The sequence below is a fragment of the Helianthus annuus genome, chromosome 7 (genome assembly GCF_002127325.2).
Source record: "Helianthus annuus cultivar XRQ/B chromosome 7, HanXRQr2.0-SUNRISE, whole genome shotgun sequence".
Classification (NCBI taxonomy): Eukaryota; Viridiplantae; Streptophyta; class Magnoliopsida; order Asterales; family Asteraceae; genus Helianthus; species Helianthus annuus.
In genome coordinates, this window is record NC_035439.2 from 82,313,193 (window position 1) to 82,332,333 (window position 19,141).

The 19,141-nt window shown below is 36.8% G+C and overlaps 1 protein-coding gene across 1 annotated transcript; it reads left to right on the forward strand.

The window, feature by feature from the left end:
- Window positions 1-11,065: 11,065 nt before the first annotated feature.
- LOC110912961 (transcription factor bHLH30) lies at window positions 11,066-12,413 on the forward strand. The gene is made up of 2 exons (XM_022157802.2): window positions 11,066-11,386; window positions 11,741-12,413. The coding sequence occupies exons 1-2, from the start codon at window positions 11,144-11,146 to the stop codon at window positions 12,188-12,190; spliced, it is 693 nt and encodes a 230-aa protein (XP_022013494.1). The 5' UTR covers window positions 11,066-11,143; the 3' UTR covers window positions 12,191-12,413.
- Window positions 12,414-19,141: the final 6,728 nt, after the last annotated feature.

Genomic DNA, 19,141 nt, shown 5'->3' on the forward strand with positions numbered 1-19,141 from the left:
AGAAGTCAAATACTCAAACAATCAACGAAAAATACAAAAGTATAAATATAAAAATTACAAAATTACCAAAAAATCAAATAATCAAACAATCAACGAAAAGGACAAGAAGAAAAGAAATAAAGAATACTCACAATTCATAAACAAACTTCGATTTTTGCTTGTTCGAATTAGATGAATCAATGGACGATGCCGCTTGTTCTTGTTTTGCCTCCTGTTCGATTAAAGATGAATGATGAATCAACGCTGATGAGTGTTCCCTGTTCGAATTGAACAATTCTGTACGTAGGAGTGCTCCCTGTTCGACTTTGAGTCTTTGTCGTTTCGTTTCCTAATCGTTCAGCCTTCTGCAAATGTCGCGTCACAGCCACTTCATATTCAAAGGGTTATTAGTTTATTATGTATTGGACTATTGGGCTAGCTATTTATCAATAGAATTGGCGTGCCTTATCAATTAAACTATTTTGGACTTATAATTTTAAATAAGAATTGGGTTGCCTATCGATTATAAACTGATTTCGACTTTTGTATTTTTCATTGGGCTAGATATAAACGCTAAACAGCTTTTGGGCTTACGAACTTATTTTTTTCAAGGATATCCTCGTAGTTGTTTAGGAGTATCATTTGTATAAAACCGGAAAAAATACACTACCGATACGAAGTTGAGCCGTAACCCATGCTACGGCTCGTAAAGAGCTAAGTCCGCTCCTGTCCGTCACCACCAATCACCTCCACCACCCATTACCACCAATCACCCCCACAAGGTAATGATTTATTCCATTCTTATATAATAACCAAACAAGAAATCGTAATAATCCATTTCATTTCTTTGTCTATTTCGCTACTTCGCCCATTCAATTTCTTAATCTATTCCATTACACATCCTAATCCTAAAATAGCCTTCGTCATAAAACAAACAGCAGCGATATAAGGCAAGACACGTATTTTAATGTTAAAAAGGCAATGGATACAAAGGGAAAAGATCAAATAGGAAGTTAATTTTCGCTAGGAAGGATAGGAAGCCATAGGATTATGACATGTGGCAAATTTTAAAATAAAGAGAAAGGGTATTTTAGTCAATCCAACTCCTTCTTCTTCCTTTTTCAAAACCCAGTAAATTCAAAAACCCACCATTTTCAAAACCCACCATCTTCAACTATTTCTTCACTTTCTATCTCAATAATCACTACATTATAGTGCGATTTTCATCACCAATCAATGATTCAGAACCCGATCAACGTGTTCTTTAGCTTTTTTTGAAGAAAACCCAGTTTAATTTCATAAAAAAATCTCGTTTTTTCCGGTGATTTTGGAGATAATCACTCGATTCGTTCGATTCGAGCGTTGATAAGTGTTTCTATCATTCAAAATTTGTCAATTGATGAAGAAATCGGCTTCGATCCATGTAAGAAATTCTTTAATTTCATTTTCATGATCTGGGTTTTTGATTTAGTCATTGCGTTTTACAATCTTTGCGGGGGTCCGGGGGCGGCAGCCCCCGGTAGCGGGGTCCCAGGGGCGGCAGCCCCTGGCGGGGTCCAAGGGGCAGAGCCCCTGGCTGGGGTTGAGCTGCCAGGTCAGCTCGGAAAATTTTTTTTTTTTCGATTAAATTGCTGTACTAAAAACGCATCAGAAAAATTAATTTTCCATAAATTGGCTCATTTCGAAGACAGTAATTCGTAGACAATTCAGACAGTTCACAGTGACACATTTTTTAGGTGTTTTCAGTCCATTGCGTTTTAGAATGAGTCATTTTTAAGTGTTTTCTGGCCATTGCGTTTTACATATAAGACATTTCTTTGTGTTTTTGGTGCATTGCGTTTTAGGTAAAACACATTTTTATGTGTTTTCTGGCCATTGCGTTTTACAAATAAGACATTTCTTTGTGTTTTCTGGCCATTGCGTTTTACAAATAAGTCATTTCTTTGTGTTTTTGGTGCATTGCGTTTTAGGTAGAACACATTTTTATGTGTTTTCTGGCCATTGCGTTTTACAAATAAGACATTTCTGTGTGTTTTCTGGCCATTGCGTTTTACAAATAAGTCATTTCTTTGTGTTTTTGGTGCATTGCGTTTTAGGTAGAACACATTTTTATGTGTTTTCTGGCCATTGCGTTTTACAAATAAGACATTTCTGTGTGTTTTCTGGCCATTGCGTTTTACAAATAAGTCATTTCTTTGTGTTTTTGGTGCATTGCGTTTTAGAAAAATGTCATTTTTTAGGTTTTTTTTTTCATTGCGTTTTACGTAACTGGTGGTTTTTCTATTGCGTTTTACGCAACTGGGTTTTAATTTTTTTTTTAAAATATAGCAATAGTATACTCGTTTTAAAGAAAAAAAAACGCTCGTTTTTTTGGTGCAATTTTTATAAAAAAATAATGTCGTATGAAAGAGTTATTAACGTTTAAAAAATGGGGGGGAATTGGAGGAGAGAGAAACTATTGGCTTGGATTGACTAGAATGCCCTTGAACAAACTCACGCGCCTCTTTTATTCTTTTCAATTTCCCTGATTTAATCTTAGCCCTTGATTAACTTAATGAATGGTCAAGATCACTTCCTATCCTTCCTAGCCAAATAAACTTCCTATTGTATCTCCACCCTGGATACAAAAAATAAAAAGAGACCATACCATGACAAAAAGAAGAACGGACATATCTATAGAAAAGAAGAAACAATAATAAAATGATATTTATGACTAAAAAATGAAATAAATAAGCAAATTCCTAATAGTAAAAGTATTGGTAAATAAATTTAAAGTGTATATCTTACTGGTTCCACGAAATGTGACTCTATTGCTTTTGTTGAGATAGAAAGAATAAAGCTGTTACACTATAGGGTGTGGGGCATAGGTTGAGCGGTGGATTAGGTCTAACGCTGGTTACATCATACCGGCTAAGCGTTGGTATGACGTCGTCCCTTTGGCATGGGATTGTGTCTGGGGTGGGGGGGGGGGGGGGGACATGGCGGGCCATAGTTGGCTAGCTCAATGTAGCCGTTGGAGGTAGCAGGTATGCAAAACCAAATTTAAAAAAAAAATACATTTTTTTACCTATAAATACCCAACCCCAAACCATATTTTTTCCCACTCTTCTTCACCCACACCCACACCAAAAAAAAAAAAAAAAAAAAAACGAACATGGTGCATTGGACCGAAGAGGAAGAAATCGCACTTGTGAGATCGATAAATTGTGTTTTTTTTATAAATCGTGACATCGAGAAATCGCACTAATTTTTTAGGATTGTGTTTTATGTAAATTTTTTTAAGATTAATATAAGTTGTGTTTTTTTATATAATTGTCAAGAAAAAACACATGGCAGCCCATGCCGGTCTGGCAACGCCGCTACCACACCCCACTTTTTTGGGTGTGGACTGGTGGAGCTCACATCTGTCACGTTTCGAGCAATGCCCTCAACCCATGCCCCTCCACAACCTATAATCCAAGGCTATACGTTATGGGGTGGCGTCTCATGTTACCTAACCTAAAATTTTAGTTAAACGCCACACCATGCTCTTAACTCCTATTTAAACACTTCTGTTGGACAATATATTTGTTTCCATATATTTTAATCGATTTAAAAATGGATAACGACCAAGTTGTAGGATAGCGATTGGACTAAATATATGGATGCAATCTAATGGATTGTTCAAAGTTTTTTTTTCTTTGGTCAACAATCAAGTTTATTGATTACCTGGGTTGTAAACTTGTGGTTGATGTAGCCAGCAATTAGACTAGGTTCTTTGACTGGGTAAGAGATCATCATGGTAGTGAAGTTGAATTATATATTGAACATAATGGGCGCTTAAATATTTTCCATTGATTTAAGCTTCGTTACCTTTTGTGATATACTAAGGAGCTGTTTGTTAACATTTTAATGAGGCTTTTAATGTTTCAGACCTCTTACTAGTTCAATACTTAATTGTGCAGACCTCTTACTGGTCAATACTTAATGGTTCAGACTGTTTGTTTCACGAGCAGATTTCAGAATAGTTTAAACATTTGCCTCTGAATGGTTAAGCATTATACAGAGTTTGAATGATTAAGACCTCTAATCTGAATTGGTCAGACATTTGCCTCTGAACGGTTAAGCATTATACAGACTCTTAATTGTTCAGACCTCTTACTGGTTCAGCACTTAATGGTTCAGAACTTTTACTGGTTCAGCACTTAACCATTCAGATGTTGCCAAACAGTCCCTAAAAGAATATTAGTAAAAACTAAAATGTTTATGTGTGGGTTGGAGATTTTTAAGTGTACACTTGTTTGTTTTTTAAGAGGTAAAATGTTTGGAGTTTGCGGACCACATCTCTAGAAGAAGAGATGGACCAAACCTCTGCAGTTTGCAATAAAAAGGTTGTTTGTTTTTTTCAACGTATGTAAACTTCTAAAATAAACTAGTGGTGGTGTACGAACGGTAGTGGTGGGTGGTGGTGATGGTGGTGGACGTGGACGGTGGGTGGTGGTGGCGGGTTCATTCCATTTTATAAAAAAAACATCGTTATAACTTTACAGTATTAAGGGTAATTACAATGTTTATATCTAACAAAAACTCCAAAGTACTTGTCACTCAACGAATCTGTGACTATGGCCATATTACACATTGGCTACTCGTGTCCAATTGTGAAGATTATCAAGTAATGTATACAAACCCCATAATACCGGTAGTAATTGTAGAATACAAAGACTTAATCCATGTAAATATAACTGAAAAACATTTAAGGTTTTGTAAAGCAAGTTGATAAAAAGAAGAATGACTCACATTGTAGACTTAGGGTTTTTACTATAAGCTTTCTGATAATATTTTCTGGTGATTTTCCTGAGTTCTTAAATAAATATGCAATGCACACGTGTTAGTATAATAACCTAATTCAACTTTATCAATACATCACGAGATCAGAACCCCAACGTAGTTAACAAAGCATAGCCTTATTCAGGCAGCGCCTTGACATCCGTTGCTGGGTTCAAGATCGATCGGACAGGGTATCGAATTAGTGATCAGGGGTTAAAACACTTACAACGGGGCAAAGCTTTGTGAGAATAGGGGTATTGGGTATACTATTTTCGTGCAGAATGTTGAGAGAAGAAAGAAAATTTTGAACGAGTTTGAATGTCTAATGCTCGCTCCTTTATATAGCTGAAATATGAGGCTTTCGCGCCCCGCGGTAGACTAAGCCAATCCTATCGCGGCCCGCGATAACCCCTAGCTAGGGCATAGGTGTCATTAGTCACCGGTATAGACTTGACATGTGAATGACATGTGTCCCTAGGTGTGTTCGGAAAGTAACAAGGCTTTCGCCACCCGCGGTAGCCTTTCCTTAGTCTGTCGCGGCCCGCGACAGACATATAATTATTATTTTTTTCATTTTTCATGTTACATAGCCATTTTGCAGGTTTGGGATCTCGATTATTCAGAGTGTTGGGACATTTTTGTGGGTTGTTATACTCACCAACTGAATTAGGGTTAAAGGACATAATGCGCAAGGGTTTGCAAAGATTGAGTACGTTTTTTTTTTTTTTTTTTTTACTTTTTGAAGACAAATGACACACTTTGCAATCTAGTGTCAACATAAAAATCGATTTTTGTAATTTACTCTAAGTAAATAGTAATTCAATAAGAGTTTTAATAAAATGGACAAATATGTAATATATGTGGTTTAGGAAGAGAAGTATATAACTAGTTTTAAAGGTTGGGTAAATATATAATAAATAATTTAGCAAGGGCCAATGGTCTCTAGATCAAGTGGTGGAGAGCTTGCATTTCTCTTGAGAGATGCAGGTTCGACTCCCACTTGGTGCAGAGTGAGGCACTGGTGGGCAATGATAGGAGACCCAGGGAAACCTGGGTTGAATCCTTGAGGCAAACGGGTTTTACCGGTAGGGCTGTAAACGAACCGAACGAACACGAACAAGACCTTGTTCGTGTTCGTTCGTTAAGAAAATAAATGTGTTCACAGTCGGTTCATGAACACTTACCGAACGAGATTTTATGTTCGTGTTCGTTCATTAAGGAAATGAGCGTGTTCGCGAACGGTTCACGAACGCAAATAAAGTTGGCGAATGCGACGAAGGATAAAGATAGATGGCCCAGCGAGTAGCACTTGAATTAGAATCCCTCATTGTGGAACGGAGGTCGATCGTATTCGACGATGTAAATAATGAGAAATGAAAGGGAAATGATGCATAAACAAGGTGAAAGTGTGTTTCCTAGTTTAATTGTTAGGGTAATAAAATAAGTAAGAGTTTAATAATATAAAAAGTACAAATAAAATATAAGAAAGTACAAAGATCTTCAATTAAAAGACAAACATACAAACATAAACGAACACAAATCAACGAATATTCACGAACACCTTACCAAACGTTCACGAACACAATCGAACGAACGAGACCTCTGTTCATGTTCGTTCATTTAACTAATTGAACGAAATTTCTTGTTCATGTTCGTTCGTTTATTAAACGAACGTTCGTTCGTTTTTTAAACGAACGAACATAGATGAACTTCCCGCCGAACGGTTCATGAACGGTTCGCTGAACGTTCGGTTCGTTTACAGCCCTATTTACCGGTATTTTCACTGTCGTGCCTACGGGCGGGTGGGTTACCGGGTTTTCTCCGGAATTGGTGGTGGACTCGGGTTACTCTCGGAGTACTCCGTTTGTCCAGTGGGTGCCCCGAGAGTGCTCGGGATTAAGTTTGTTGGTCGTTAAAAAAAAAAAATTAGCAAGGGGATATATGTAAATCACTGCGTAAAACAAAATAAAAATATAACATCAACTATTTTCTGATGTTCTCGATTCGTTTCAGTTGGTTAAAGATCGAAACTTTAATGAATTTAAGTGGGAATAGGTGGGTTTGAAAGCTAACACATACAACTAAATTCCAGAAAAAGAATCACTCCTCTGGTTAAAATTGTGTGAGCTATGACTCCCTAAAGTCCGGTCAAAGTTTCTATTAAAAAAGTGTATTTTGTGCATTCATTATTTTTAGGTGAGTTAAATGCATGGTTGGTCTCTTTAGTTTGTTATTTTTATAGAGTTGGTCTTAGTGCTCAATAATTACAGAATTAATCACAGTGATTATAATTTTTAAACTTGGGTGATCGTTATCACTAACCTACGTCTATTTTTTTTGTTAAGTCTATATGAAATGACTGAAATACCCCTCATTATTTAAAAACAATTAGATAAATAAAAACGTTATTATATTATAAAAATAAAATCATTATCTCATATTCTTCACTGTGCCATCCTACTGGAGAACTACCCACCATCACCACCACAATCATCCTCCACCAGACACTCTCCGACCAACCAACAACCACAACCCCCCCCCCCACCCTCAACTACTCATTGTCGCCACAACAATCATCATCCACCGTACACCCTCCGACCAACCAACAACCACAACCCCCACACCCTCGCCGCCCCTCGAGTTGATGATTCCGGAGCTCAGTGGCGGAGCTTGACCAAAAGTTCTGAGGGAACGGAAAGTCATTGGACCCAGTTTATATATTGTATAAATATTTAGGCAAAATAATTTAGGGACAATCCTATATAATTTTAAAATTTTCAGACAAAAATCAGAAATTTTACACTTCTAATCGAAACATTGGGGGTTGCACCCCCACCTTCCACTAAGCTACGCCCTTGCCTGAGCTGCTCATGAACTAGTTGGATCTACAAACAAACCTGCTGGAAAACGAACCGGCAACCGAGCCTGCCGGTACGCCGCTGCCTCTGGGTGAGGAAGCCAATGCTGTGAGTGTGAAATCTTTTGTTCTTATTTCTTGAAACGATAGATTGCAAGTTTGAGCGATTGGCTGTTGGTTGGTGAGGCGGTGGAGGTTGGTGGTGAGGGGGTGGTGGTAATGAGGTGGTGGGTGGTAGTGATGGAGAAGAGAGGGTATGTATGTAGAGAGAGAATAGAAAGGAGAGAGTATGTGTTTGTAGAGAGAGAGAGAGAGAGAGAGAGTAAAAGACTGTAGGTGTATATATTAATACTTTATATTTAAATGTAAATTACTAAAGTACCATTATTTTATACTTGAAATTACCAAAATATTCCTTCAGTTAACATACAATATGGATGTAGTTAAGTCTATGGAGTAAACAGGCGATAAAATGAAAACATCAGGGAGGGAAATAGCTATTCTTAAAGGTTTGGGACAAAACCGTTAAAGTAACCAAACCACAGGGAGCAAAACAGAAGTTTACTCATATATATATATATATATATATATATATGTATGCATGTATTTATTTATAAGTATCAAAAGGCTTATAGCCTAATGGTATCAAAGTGTGTACATAATTATGTTCATTGTTAATTGATTGAGGGTTCTAGTCATAAGGTGGATAAAAGCGTAGCTTTAGGTGTGGGATTAGAGTGTGTGAATTAGTCGTTTATATTGTCGGAAACGTAGCTTTCGCAGAAGGATTAGGGGTGGGTTAATTGGGGACTCCAACAAAGTTGGGAACTGAAAGGAAACCACCTGAACAAACTCCGATTGAACTCATTCCAACAGCTTTGGAACCGGCTTGTCAAACTATAACTAGTAACCTTAAACCATAAATCTAACCCTAATTCAACGCAAGATCTAAACCCTAAAGCTATATTATAATCTTAAAAGTTAAACCGTAAACCCTAATGCTAAATCACTAAAGATAAACCTTAAAAGTTAAACCTTCAATATATATATGTAGTGTTTATCAAACAAGTTCTAAGGCCTATGGAGTAATTTCAATCGAAGGTCATTCCTCACTTTTTTTATTAAATAATAAATGAGCCAACCTCAAACTTATTAACTTATTCAGACTAAGGGCATGTTTGGCTAAGTTTTTTGAAACAACTTATTGACTTATTGGCTTTTTGAAAAGTCATAAGCTCCAAAATGATGTTTGGCAATGAGGGTGTACGTGAGGAGAAAAAGCCAATAATTCAATAAGTCACTCCATACTGACTTTTCCAAAAATCCAATAAGTCAATAAGTTGTTTCGAAAAGCTTAGCCAAACATGTCCTAAATTCAATCTTTAGAATTTGAGCTTAATGAAGTAATTTTGGACTTTTTAATTAAACAACCAAGCTCAAATTTATCCTTAACTCTATAATTGTAGGGTAAATTATATTTTTCGTCTTTTATGTTTGTAGTGGGTTGCAATGTATAGCATTTAACTTCAATAATTACAGTTACAATCCTTTATTTGGAAAACGCATTACACCTTTCGTCCTTTAACACTAACAAAGTTAAAATTTTCAGTTATGTCTATCCACTTAAGGGTATTCTGGTGATTTCATGTTTTTATTTAAGATGTTCATTAATAAATAAACACCATCTTCCCCAATCCCCCAACCCTAACCCTAGAATCTCCCCTTTTCATCTTTCTCCAACCAACCTCTACCCCCACCACTCCCATGTGTGCCGTTTTTCTAATCTTTTTCGCCACATCCAACAAGTCAACCACTTGATACCCATTTAAAGCCGTTGTCAAACTTTTCTTTAGTCAACTTACCTTTCTTAACACTGCTTGTCAAATTAACTGGATGATAGATATGTATATACATTAATATAAAAGCAATCTAGAAATATTTCATGAGAGTAAAAACTCAAACCTTTGACTCTGCCTAATCCTGCATCCAAGAACTTTTGATTGACTTCTTTCAAGAAAACTTGATACCCATTTAGAATCAAAGCCGTTGCTATTCCGGACCCCAATAGACCACCGCCAACAATAGCAACCTTTTTTATCTGCTCGTTACAATGGCGAACGGAACAGACGGTAACGAATACGTGTTGTTATTGTCGATTAGTCCTGGGTTAAAGCACGAATTTGTGTTTGCGATGAAATCGCAATCGGAAAACTACGGTTTGTGTGGCCGGTGAGTAAAAAACCTAAAATGTTGTTTTAGGGCTCGGAAATGAGGCGAAAGTTGAGATTTGTAATGAATCAGTGTGTAATGAATCGGTTTGTAATGAATCTGTTTGTAAGGAATCTGTTTGTAAGGATTCGGTTTGTGATGAATCGATCTTGAATGAATCGGTTTTGAATACGGACAAGGAAGAATCAAAGAGTGACGTTGTTGATCCAGGTAGAACGGTGAATGAACGGATGAGCGAGGTGAAATCAGAGGCAATGAATGAATCTGATTTGAAATTGGAGGTGAATGATCATGTTAATGATAATGTTAATGGGGATGATAAAATTGTGGAGAATGAGGATGTGATTAGTTCTGACGGGGAAGATGATGTTTATTTATTAATGAATATTTCAAATAAATATGAGAAATGACCAGAATACCCTTAAGTGGATAGACATAGCTAAAAATTTTAAATCTGTTAGTGCTAAAGGACGAAAGGTGTAATGCGTTTTCCAAATAAATGATTGTGACTGTAATTATAGAAGTTAAAGGTTATCCATTGCAACCCATTACAAACATAAATGACGAAAAATGTAATTTACCCATAATTATATTATGGTCTACAATCTTTCTTTAATTTTTTTAAACAACTGATTAGCTCCCAAAAATCTCTCATCAACAAACTAAAAATATAATTCACTCTCGGGTGGGGGTGCCCGTGATGTGGCGTGGTGCGTGGGTGACCATGCGTGGAACACCGCCGCCGATCCTTGTGATCACGCGTTGAAACTTGAAAGTTACCGTTGAGATGGGTTACCGTTGGGGGTGATGATTGGGTGTGGTGAGTGATGGACACCCTCATTAAAATCCTTCACTAGTGATGGAACCAATTTCGATAATATGGCGAAACATGATTGAGTGTGATGAGTGATGAGAAGGGGAGCACCCCCACCCCTAATTAAAACCTATACCAATGTTCATACATATCCAAATTTTCAAACAACGCTAAATCATTAAACAGAACAATAATGAATGAAGTAACATATGAATCGAGGACTATAATTCCATTTCGTCAAACACTTGAGACAACATAATTCTCACCTGTCACGGGTGTTACCGGTCCCATACGCTGTTTGTGTAGCCCTGTCGCCCGACATATGTCGTGTACACATTAACCCTAAATCTCACTCTCACTCACACTCACACTCACACCTACATATATGGAGTTTAGCTCATCACTCTCGGTCGTCAAACACATTTAGCGACTAAACTTTAGTTTTCTTTCTAACAAGAATGATGCAATATTTACCAAGTCATGGATATGAGTTCACTAATTGTTCAAGTATTATCAGAAACTTGGTATATGATCATGGAGGAGGTGATTTATCAGCTAACAGCGAAGCGAAGGTGGCGGCAGAGGCCGAGGCGAAGGCGGCAGCTGCTTGTAACCGACACAGCGAAGCTGAACGCAGACGCCGGAAGAGGATCAATGGCCATCTTGCCACTCTCCGTGGCCTCCTCCCCAACACTGTCAAAGTACTACTCACTTTCCACATTTGCTCATATTTAATAAAACTGTAGTTTTTATTATTATTATTATTATTATTATTATTATTATTATTATTATTATTATTTTGGTGTTGTGTTAAACGTACCCCATATTAAAGTACGTTTAGAAATTGGAACCCGTGTTTAAAAATTGAAACATGTTTTTAAATGAGTGTATAAAATCGGAACCATTTTTTAGCAAACAAGTTTAAAAATATTTGTCTGAAAGTAATCATAAACCTAAAACTTTCATCAATCAATATTATTTTTGTAGTTAAACATGAAAGTTTAGGTAATTATATGTTTGATTAATTAGAACTTGTACATTGTCTTTTTCAACAGGCGGATAAAGCTTCGTTACTAGCAGAGGTAGTGCGACGGGTAACCGAGCTAAAGAAGGTGGCTGCCGAATTGGAATCGACGGGTATGGATGAAAGTGAAGGATACTACATGATACCAAGTGAAAATGATGAACTTGAGTTGACATACGTTGGAGAAGATTCTAGTACAAAGAAGATTATGATAAAAGCACGTATATGCTGCGAAGATAGGCCAGAGCTGATCGTGGAGTTAACGAGAGCGTTGGGATCAATGCATGTTAAATTAGTGCGTACCGAGATAGGCACATTGGGTGGGAGAATAAAATGTGTGTTATGGGTTCAAGTCTCGTCGGTAACAAAAGACCAAGGGTTGCAAGAACTACGAAGGGCGTTAAAGGTGGTTACGGATCGTGCATCGCTCATGGATCTGCCTAGAAACAAAAGACCCCGTGGTTCGGATACATGTGTCTGAAATTTTGGTGTTTCAGAGGTATTTAAAATGTCAAGGGTATCAAGTATTCTTGTATTTGTGGCCCTTTAAAAGGGTATATTTGTGCATTAGTTATTGATTCTTTGTATTTTGAGTTAATCTTAACTCGATAGTTGATAATGGCAATAAAGTAATGATAAGCAGGTTTGATGGGGTGGTACTTTGGTAGGCAAAAGAATGAACAAGCTCTGTGTTCGATCAGTAATCAAAAGGGTACTTGGCAAATTTAGTTATCTTTGAAATTTACTATTGTATATTTTTAAAAAGGTTTCTTATTTATGGTCAACTTTTGTTATAACTTTAATAATAATTGTGTGGGTGTGTGTCCCTATATATATTTTGCCATGCTATTGAGTTTACATATATTGATGATAAGTTTAATACATAAAATAATTTATATACAAATATTTAGAACATTTCAAATATAAAGTTAAGTAATTTAAATCCATTTCAATTTTAACTTTTAATATGGAGCATGCAAGTATGTAATATGAAGATTCTTTAAGCTTCAAGCCAAGCTCAAGCAGAAGTAGTTGAGTCGTTGAGCGCAGGGGCGGACACAAGTATAGTTCAAGGTGGGCGGGCGCACCTAGAGGTGTACAAAAAAACTGGTTTTAGAATCGAAACCGGAAAAAAAAAACCGAAACTGTTTTTTTTTTAACCGGTTTTTTTTATAACCGGTTTTTTTTTAACCGGTTTTTTTTTAACCGTCGGTTTTTATACCGGTTACTATTTTTGATTTCAAAAACCGGTTATTAACCGAACCGGTTATTAAAAAACCGGTTAAAACCGGAAAAAACCGGTTTTTTTGGGAAAAACCGGTCCCAACCGGTTATACCGGTTATTGTTTTGGACCTCAAAAACCGGTTAGTAACCGGAACCGGTTATTAAAAAAACCGGTTTTTATTTTGGGTGAAAAAACCGGTTTTTTTTTAACCGGTTTTTTAAAAACCAATTAACCGATTTGTACACCTCTAGGCGCACCCCGGGGAAAAAAATTTAGTGCTAAGTTCCGTCGAAAATCTCGTCCGCACCCCTTGGAATTTTTCGTCCGCACCCCTTGGAATTTTTCGACCGCACCCTTGAAATTTTTTGTCCGCACCCCTTAGGTAAAAAGTGTTATCAATTTATAATTTTTTTAGTAAACTCTTATTTAAAAAAAAAATACTACCTAAATTATATAACTTTTAATACCTAACTAACTAAACCCAAATACCCATACCTTTACCCCTTATAATTTTCCTAACTAGCTAGCCCACCAAGTCTTAGCCCATTAACCAAACCCAACAATATTTCAAACTATAATAAAATAATTAAAGCCCAAAACCTTTAGAAATTCTCTCCCGCTCTCTCTCTCTCTCTCTTGCGTCCCTGCACTGCCAACGAACAACATCACCCAGCGACAACAGTCTAGCCGCCAGCGACCACCGTAATCAACCACCATACCACCATCGTTTGACGCTAAATCTAACCGGAATCCGAACACGGATAAGTTTCTTTGTTATTTTGATGATTTTGGTTGATATTATAGGAGAAAAAAAGGTAATAAAGTTGTTAAATAGGTTTGAAATTTTGTGTGTTTTGACGTTGTTTATGGTTGTTTAGATGATTTTTAGGGTGATTATGTTGTTTATATATTTTTAGGGTGATTACAACTTACGTTATGATTTATAGGGCTTGAATAGTTGAAAATTAAAATTAAAATTGAAACATTATATTATGGAGCGATAAACTTATATTATATAGAGAAAGAATTGCTTAAGAAATTAGCTTTAGATGATGTTTTGGATAGATTTCAAAAAATGAAAACCCGTTGGGCGTCGACGTTTTAATTATGTTTGTAACAAGGTTTGACATGTTTTTGATGATTATATAAATTTAGTTTGATGTTCGTTTGTTTTACATGACCCGACCCGACCCGATACGAACCGATTTTTTTACTTATATACCTAGGGGCCTAAAATTTTTAAAAATGTTCCGTACCCTCATGAAAAAATTCCTGGGTCCGCCACTGGTTGAGCGTTCATTAGTTGGCTCGACTTTTTTACTAACTCTATTTATTACACATTTTTAGGACGGCCAAATTTTCATAGGAGATACTCCTCAAAAACCTTTTTTTAATAAATGTGATCGATATGTTATCACATACGGATTAGCTATAATTAGAGAATAAAGATTTCGGATAACATTTTTTTTTTTGTATGCACAGTGTGTTTGTGGTATAAATAAAGCGAAACATAAGTGTTTGGTTAGTGGTTTGATATTGTTGGGTTACGTCGCTAAAAAAATCATTTATCATTGCTGTGTATTCTTTATCTTTCTGCAAACACCAAGTAATTGGTGCAGCACCATAGTAAACCACATTTCCCGTTGTACTCGGACCACCATTAGCATCAATATTATAACTATATCACAATAGCCACATAACATACCTTCTGCTTTTCTCGGATAAGTAATCGCATAGCTCGCGGTTCCCTTCAAATATCGGAGCATTTTTTTAATAGCTACCGCATGACTATGTCTTGGAATTTGCATGTACCGACTTACAATGCCAACTGAATAAGCGAGATCCGGACGCATCTGAAGTAGATAACGCAAACACCCAACTAATTTTCGATAATTGGTTGCTTCAGCTTCGTCTTTGGCTTTTGATAACTTTAATTTGGGTCCACTAGAACAAGAACCGAATTACACTCATGCATTCCCGCTTCTTTTAAAATTTTCCAGGTATATGCTTCCTGTTTGATTTTAATTCCATTTGCGCCTTGTAAAACTTCGATACCCAAATAATATGTTAATTTTCTAAGACAAGACATGTCAAACTGTTTCGCCATTTCTTTCTTGAACTCATTAATAATAGACAAACTTGAACCTGTAACGAATAAGTCATCAACATACATGGCTAAGATTAGTAAAGAATTACCCACAATCTTTCGATACACGGCTTGTTCATTAGTATACTAATGGAATTTTAAAGTCTTCAAAATGAAATCTAATTTCATATTCCAAGCCCTCGGTGCTTGCCTTAACCCTTACAATGCTTTGAAAAGCTTATAAACTTTGTGACTTTCTTTCAGTTTAACGAATCTTACGGTTGAAGTACATAAACGTCTTCCTCGAACTTACCGTTTAAAAATGTCATTTTCGTATCTAAATGTTCTATTTCCCAACTCCACGGCTGCAGGGGGTTATTGCACGGACCTCCCGGCCGCTGGAGTGATCCCACTCCACAAGCTAACAACGTCCCAATGCTGCCTGGCGGTGAATACCCCATCCCGAGCTAAGTCCGTTTCCCTCTGGGAAGAAGGTGGCAGAATACCCCCTGCCTGCACATACCGTTTTGCTACAAGTCTCGCTTTGTATCTAACAATTGTCCCATCTGCATTCTTTCCAATTTTGAAAACCCACTTTAAACCGATTGGTATAACGCCTTTCGGTAAATCCACAAGTTCCCATGTACGGTTTCATTCGATCGGATTAATTTCTTCTCGCATTGCCTTAACCCATTCGCCCTTTAATTTTGCTTCGCCAAAATTAGCCGGTTCATCATCAATTAAAAATCAATTTACACATATTTAATCCATAGTCAATATATTTAATAGGTAAAATAGACCGGCGAGTGGAATGCCTAACCTGAAATTCATCTACTAGGTTGCTCTGGGCAGTTTTTGAGCTGCTGTGAGCTGATTATGGGAATCTGAGCTGATCTGACGTCATTGGGCTTGGGTTTATCGACCCAAATCTAGTATCAATCACACCACCCTAGTAAACCGTAAAATACCCCGGTTCGGTTTCACTTCTGGTGTGGTTTTCAGAACTTTTATTCCAGTTCCGCCCCTTTGTTTCATCAAATTCCACGTCTCCATTTATCACAATTTGTCGAGTTCTCAGATCATATTTACGGTAACCTTTGGACATGGGTTCACTTCCAAGATGCACCAAAATTGCGAACCGATCATCGAGTTTTTGAACACCCATCTCGACTTTTGCAAAAGCAATACAACCAAAAACTTTAACATGTTCTAAATCAAGTTGTTTACCTTTGTATTTTTCATATGGAGTAGCTCCCACCAATGCACGCGTAGAAGACCAGTTGATTAAATATGTCGCATGTCTGACCACTTCACCCCATATATAGTTTGGAACCTTCATTGCTTTCATGATACTCCTAACCATCTCCATAAGTGTTCGGTTTCGATGCTCGACCACGTCATTTTGTTATGGTGTATAAGGGGTTGTCAAGTATCTCGTAACACCCTCTTCATCATAAAAATGATTAAACACACGGGAAGTAAAATCTCCACCTCTATCGGTTCGTAAAGTTTTAAGCAAATTTCCAGTCTCTTTTTTCACCATTGACTTAAAATATTTTATTGTTTCGAATGCTCCACTTTTCTCCTTCAACAAGTAAGACCACTTATATCATGAGAAATTCTTAATAAAAAATATAACGATTACCTTTCATAGTCGATGGGGAAATTGGTCCACACAAATCACCATGGGCTAATTCAAGCTTTCGAGATGCTTGAAAAGATGCCTTCTTTTGGAACGGTTTTCGCGTTTGTTTTCCAACCATACACGCTTCGCACACCTTATTCTCGTGATGAATCTTTGGAACTCCTAAAACTAACCTGTTCATTTGCTCAAAGGTCTTGAAACTAGCATGCTCGAGCCTCGCATGCCATAACCACTAATCTTCGTTGATTTTCGCCATGAGACAAACCGGAGTGCCCACTTTCAATTTCACCTTGTACAAACGGTTTTTCGAACTAGCCACCCGCATCAATATTTTTCCACCACTATCAAACATTGTTAGAAAATCATCTTTCATCCAAATTTCACATCCAAATTCAGTTGCTTGACCCAAACTCACCACGTTACTCTACAAATCTGGGATATAATAAATATCGGTTAAAACCCTCTGCTCACTGGTTTTACCTTCAAATAAAATCGATCCTTTTCCTTTAATTGTCACACGCGAACCGTGACCAAACTTCACGCGTTTTTAATAGTAAAAGCATTTGAATTGTGGATTTAATTAAAACGCGTTTTTAATTAGTTAAGTCGTTTAAGTTCACTTGCCTTCGGTATATTGATCGATTTTTTTTATTTTATTTTTTGGAAGCCAAACAGTTATTGTCTAGATATCACAAAATCGCAATTTGCAAGGGTATCAAAAGTCCTTTCTCCACATGTAAATTGAGGAATATGTGCAAACATGTCTTCATATCAGTTTCTGACTTTCTGTAGTCTTTCATCTCATGCGCGTGTATCCAAGGGAAAACAACATAATGACCGTACCATATAACACATGATCTTCATCCATTGTTATGCAATTAATCTAACTCAAATATTATCATGCTTCATATATTTAACCTCAAAGGTGTCTCTAAATATTGTGATGGTTCAACTCGATTATCATTATTCTCTTCTTAGTACAAACATTATTTTTCTTGTTTTCAATTGCATCAATGATTTCTGTTACGATATCGATCTAGTTTGAAAACGAAAAACAGTTATATAGCTCGGAGAGGAAAGATTGGGCAGAGCGCTCATTGGGGATGTGGCCGGTCTCAGCCTTCCAAAATTACAGACTCAAGTTCGTAAAAGATGACAACTTTACTAAGACCACCTGCAGTGGGCAATATTTCTGGCGTGATCCCCCCAAACACGCTCAAAAATGCCGCCGCCCCACCCCCGCCGGCGTGATCCAGCGGAAATCCCCCTTCTAGCATGATTTAAAACACGATCAAATGGTATTTGGGTGACCAATCAGATGTATCCTACTTTTTCTTGACCAATCCCCCTTTTTGTTAGTTTTTTGTTTTATTTAATTCTTTAAACCCCTTTTTAACATAATATCTGCATTACACCCATTTTAGAAAAACGCCCGATAATGCCCCTTGCTTACTGAACTGCCACATGGCGGAAAACGCCCAAGGGTGGGGGTATTATTCACCCTTACCACTACGCATGGTCTAAGGAAGTTAATAAGATGAATTAAGAAGCGCGTATGTTTTAAATAATACAAATAAATTTTATATATATCGAATCAAATCAAACCATATCAAATCGAAAATAACAAGCTAAACTAACCGGTTGTCAATTTGATTATAACTTTTCAAATCGTATTCAGAATTTGGAATTTTCTACGGTGAAAAGGAAAAGACATAGTATAATACTATTGTGTGGGTCCACAAACTCTTCTAAGATTTTCATGACAGAAAAGTAAAATGTTTGAATACATATTTTGTTTTATATTAAAATAAAACTAGAATTATCATTTGAAATATATTAAATAAATGGAATATAACGAAATTGGTCAATTCACTCATAGAGCCTTTCACTTTTTTTTTTCTTTTTATGTGATACCATCTTATAAAATCTTGTTACGTGTCCAGTGTCATAGTAAGTATAAATCAAAGGAGCTTCCTTTCACTTAATGAAAATATATGAGATTATTGGAAAAACATTGTGAAATTGATATCTAAAATAAAATTAAATGGAAAGGGTTTAAATCATCTTATCATGGGTAAAGTGGAGAATGGGGTTGATATTCGATTCTGGATCGACACGTGGGTGGGTGACCTTTCCTTCTTGGAAAGGTGGCCCAATTTATTTGGTTTGGAGGTGTTTAAATCGTGCAGGGTTGCAGAGAAAATGGAAACAAGAAATGGAAATGGAACTTTCAAATGGCAGTGGTCTAGACAGCCTTTAACAGAAGAGGAGCTTAAGGAATGAAAGGAATGTTACGAGGTGCTCAGTAGTGCGAGTCTCTCCAATGGTAAGGATGCATGGTGTTGGAATGGTGATAGTCAGATTGGTTTCTCGGTAAAGGTGGTTAAATCGGCCCTGATCACTGACAGAGGTAATTGTCACCCTCCAAAATTTGTGTGGTGCAAGTGGGTGCCCATTATGAACTGGATAGGCTTC

What these genes read in the sequence shown, in the direction of transcription:
- LOC110912961 (XM_022157802.2), top strand. Translation starts at nt 11,144, where the DNA reads ATGATGCAATATTTACCAAGTCATGGATATGAGTTCACTAATTGTTCA. An exon ending in TCCTCCCCAACACTGTCAAA is followed by an intron (nt 11,387 to 11,740) that starts GTACTACTCACT and finishes CTTTTTCAACAG; the next exon opens with GCGGATAAAGCTTCGTTACT.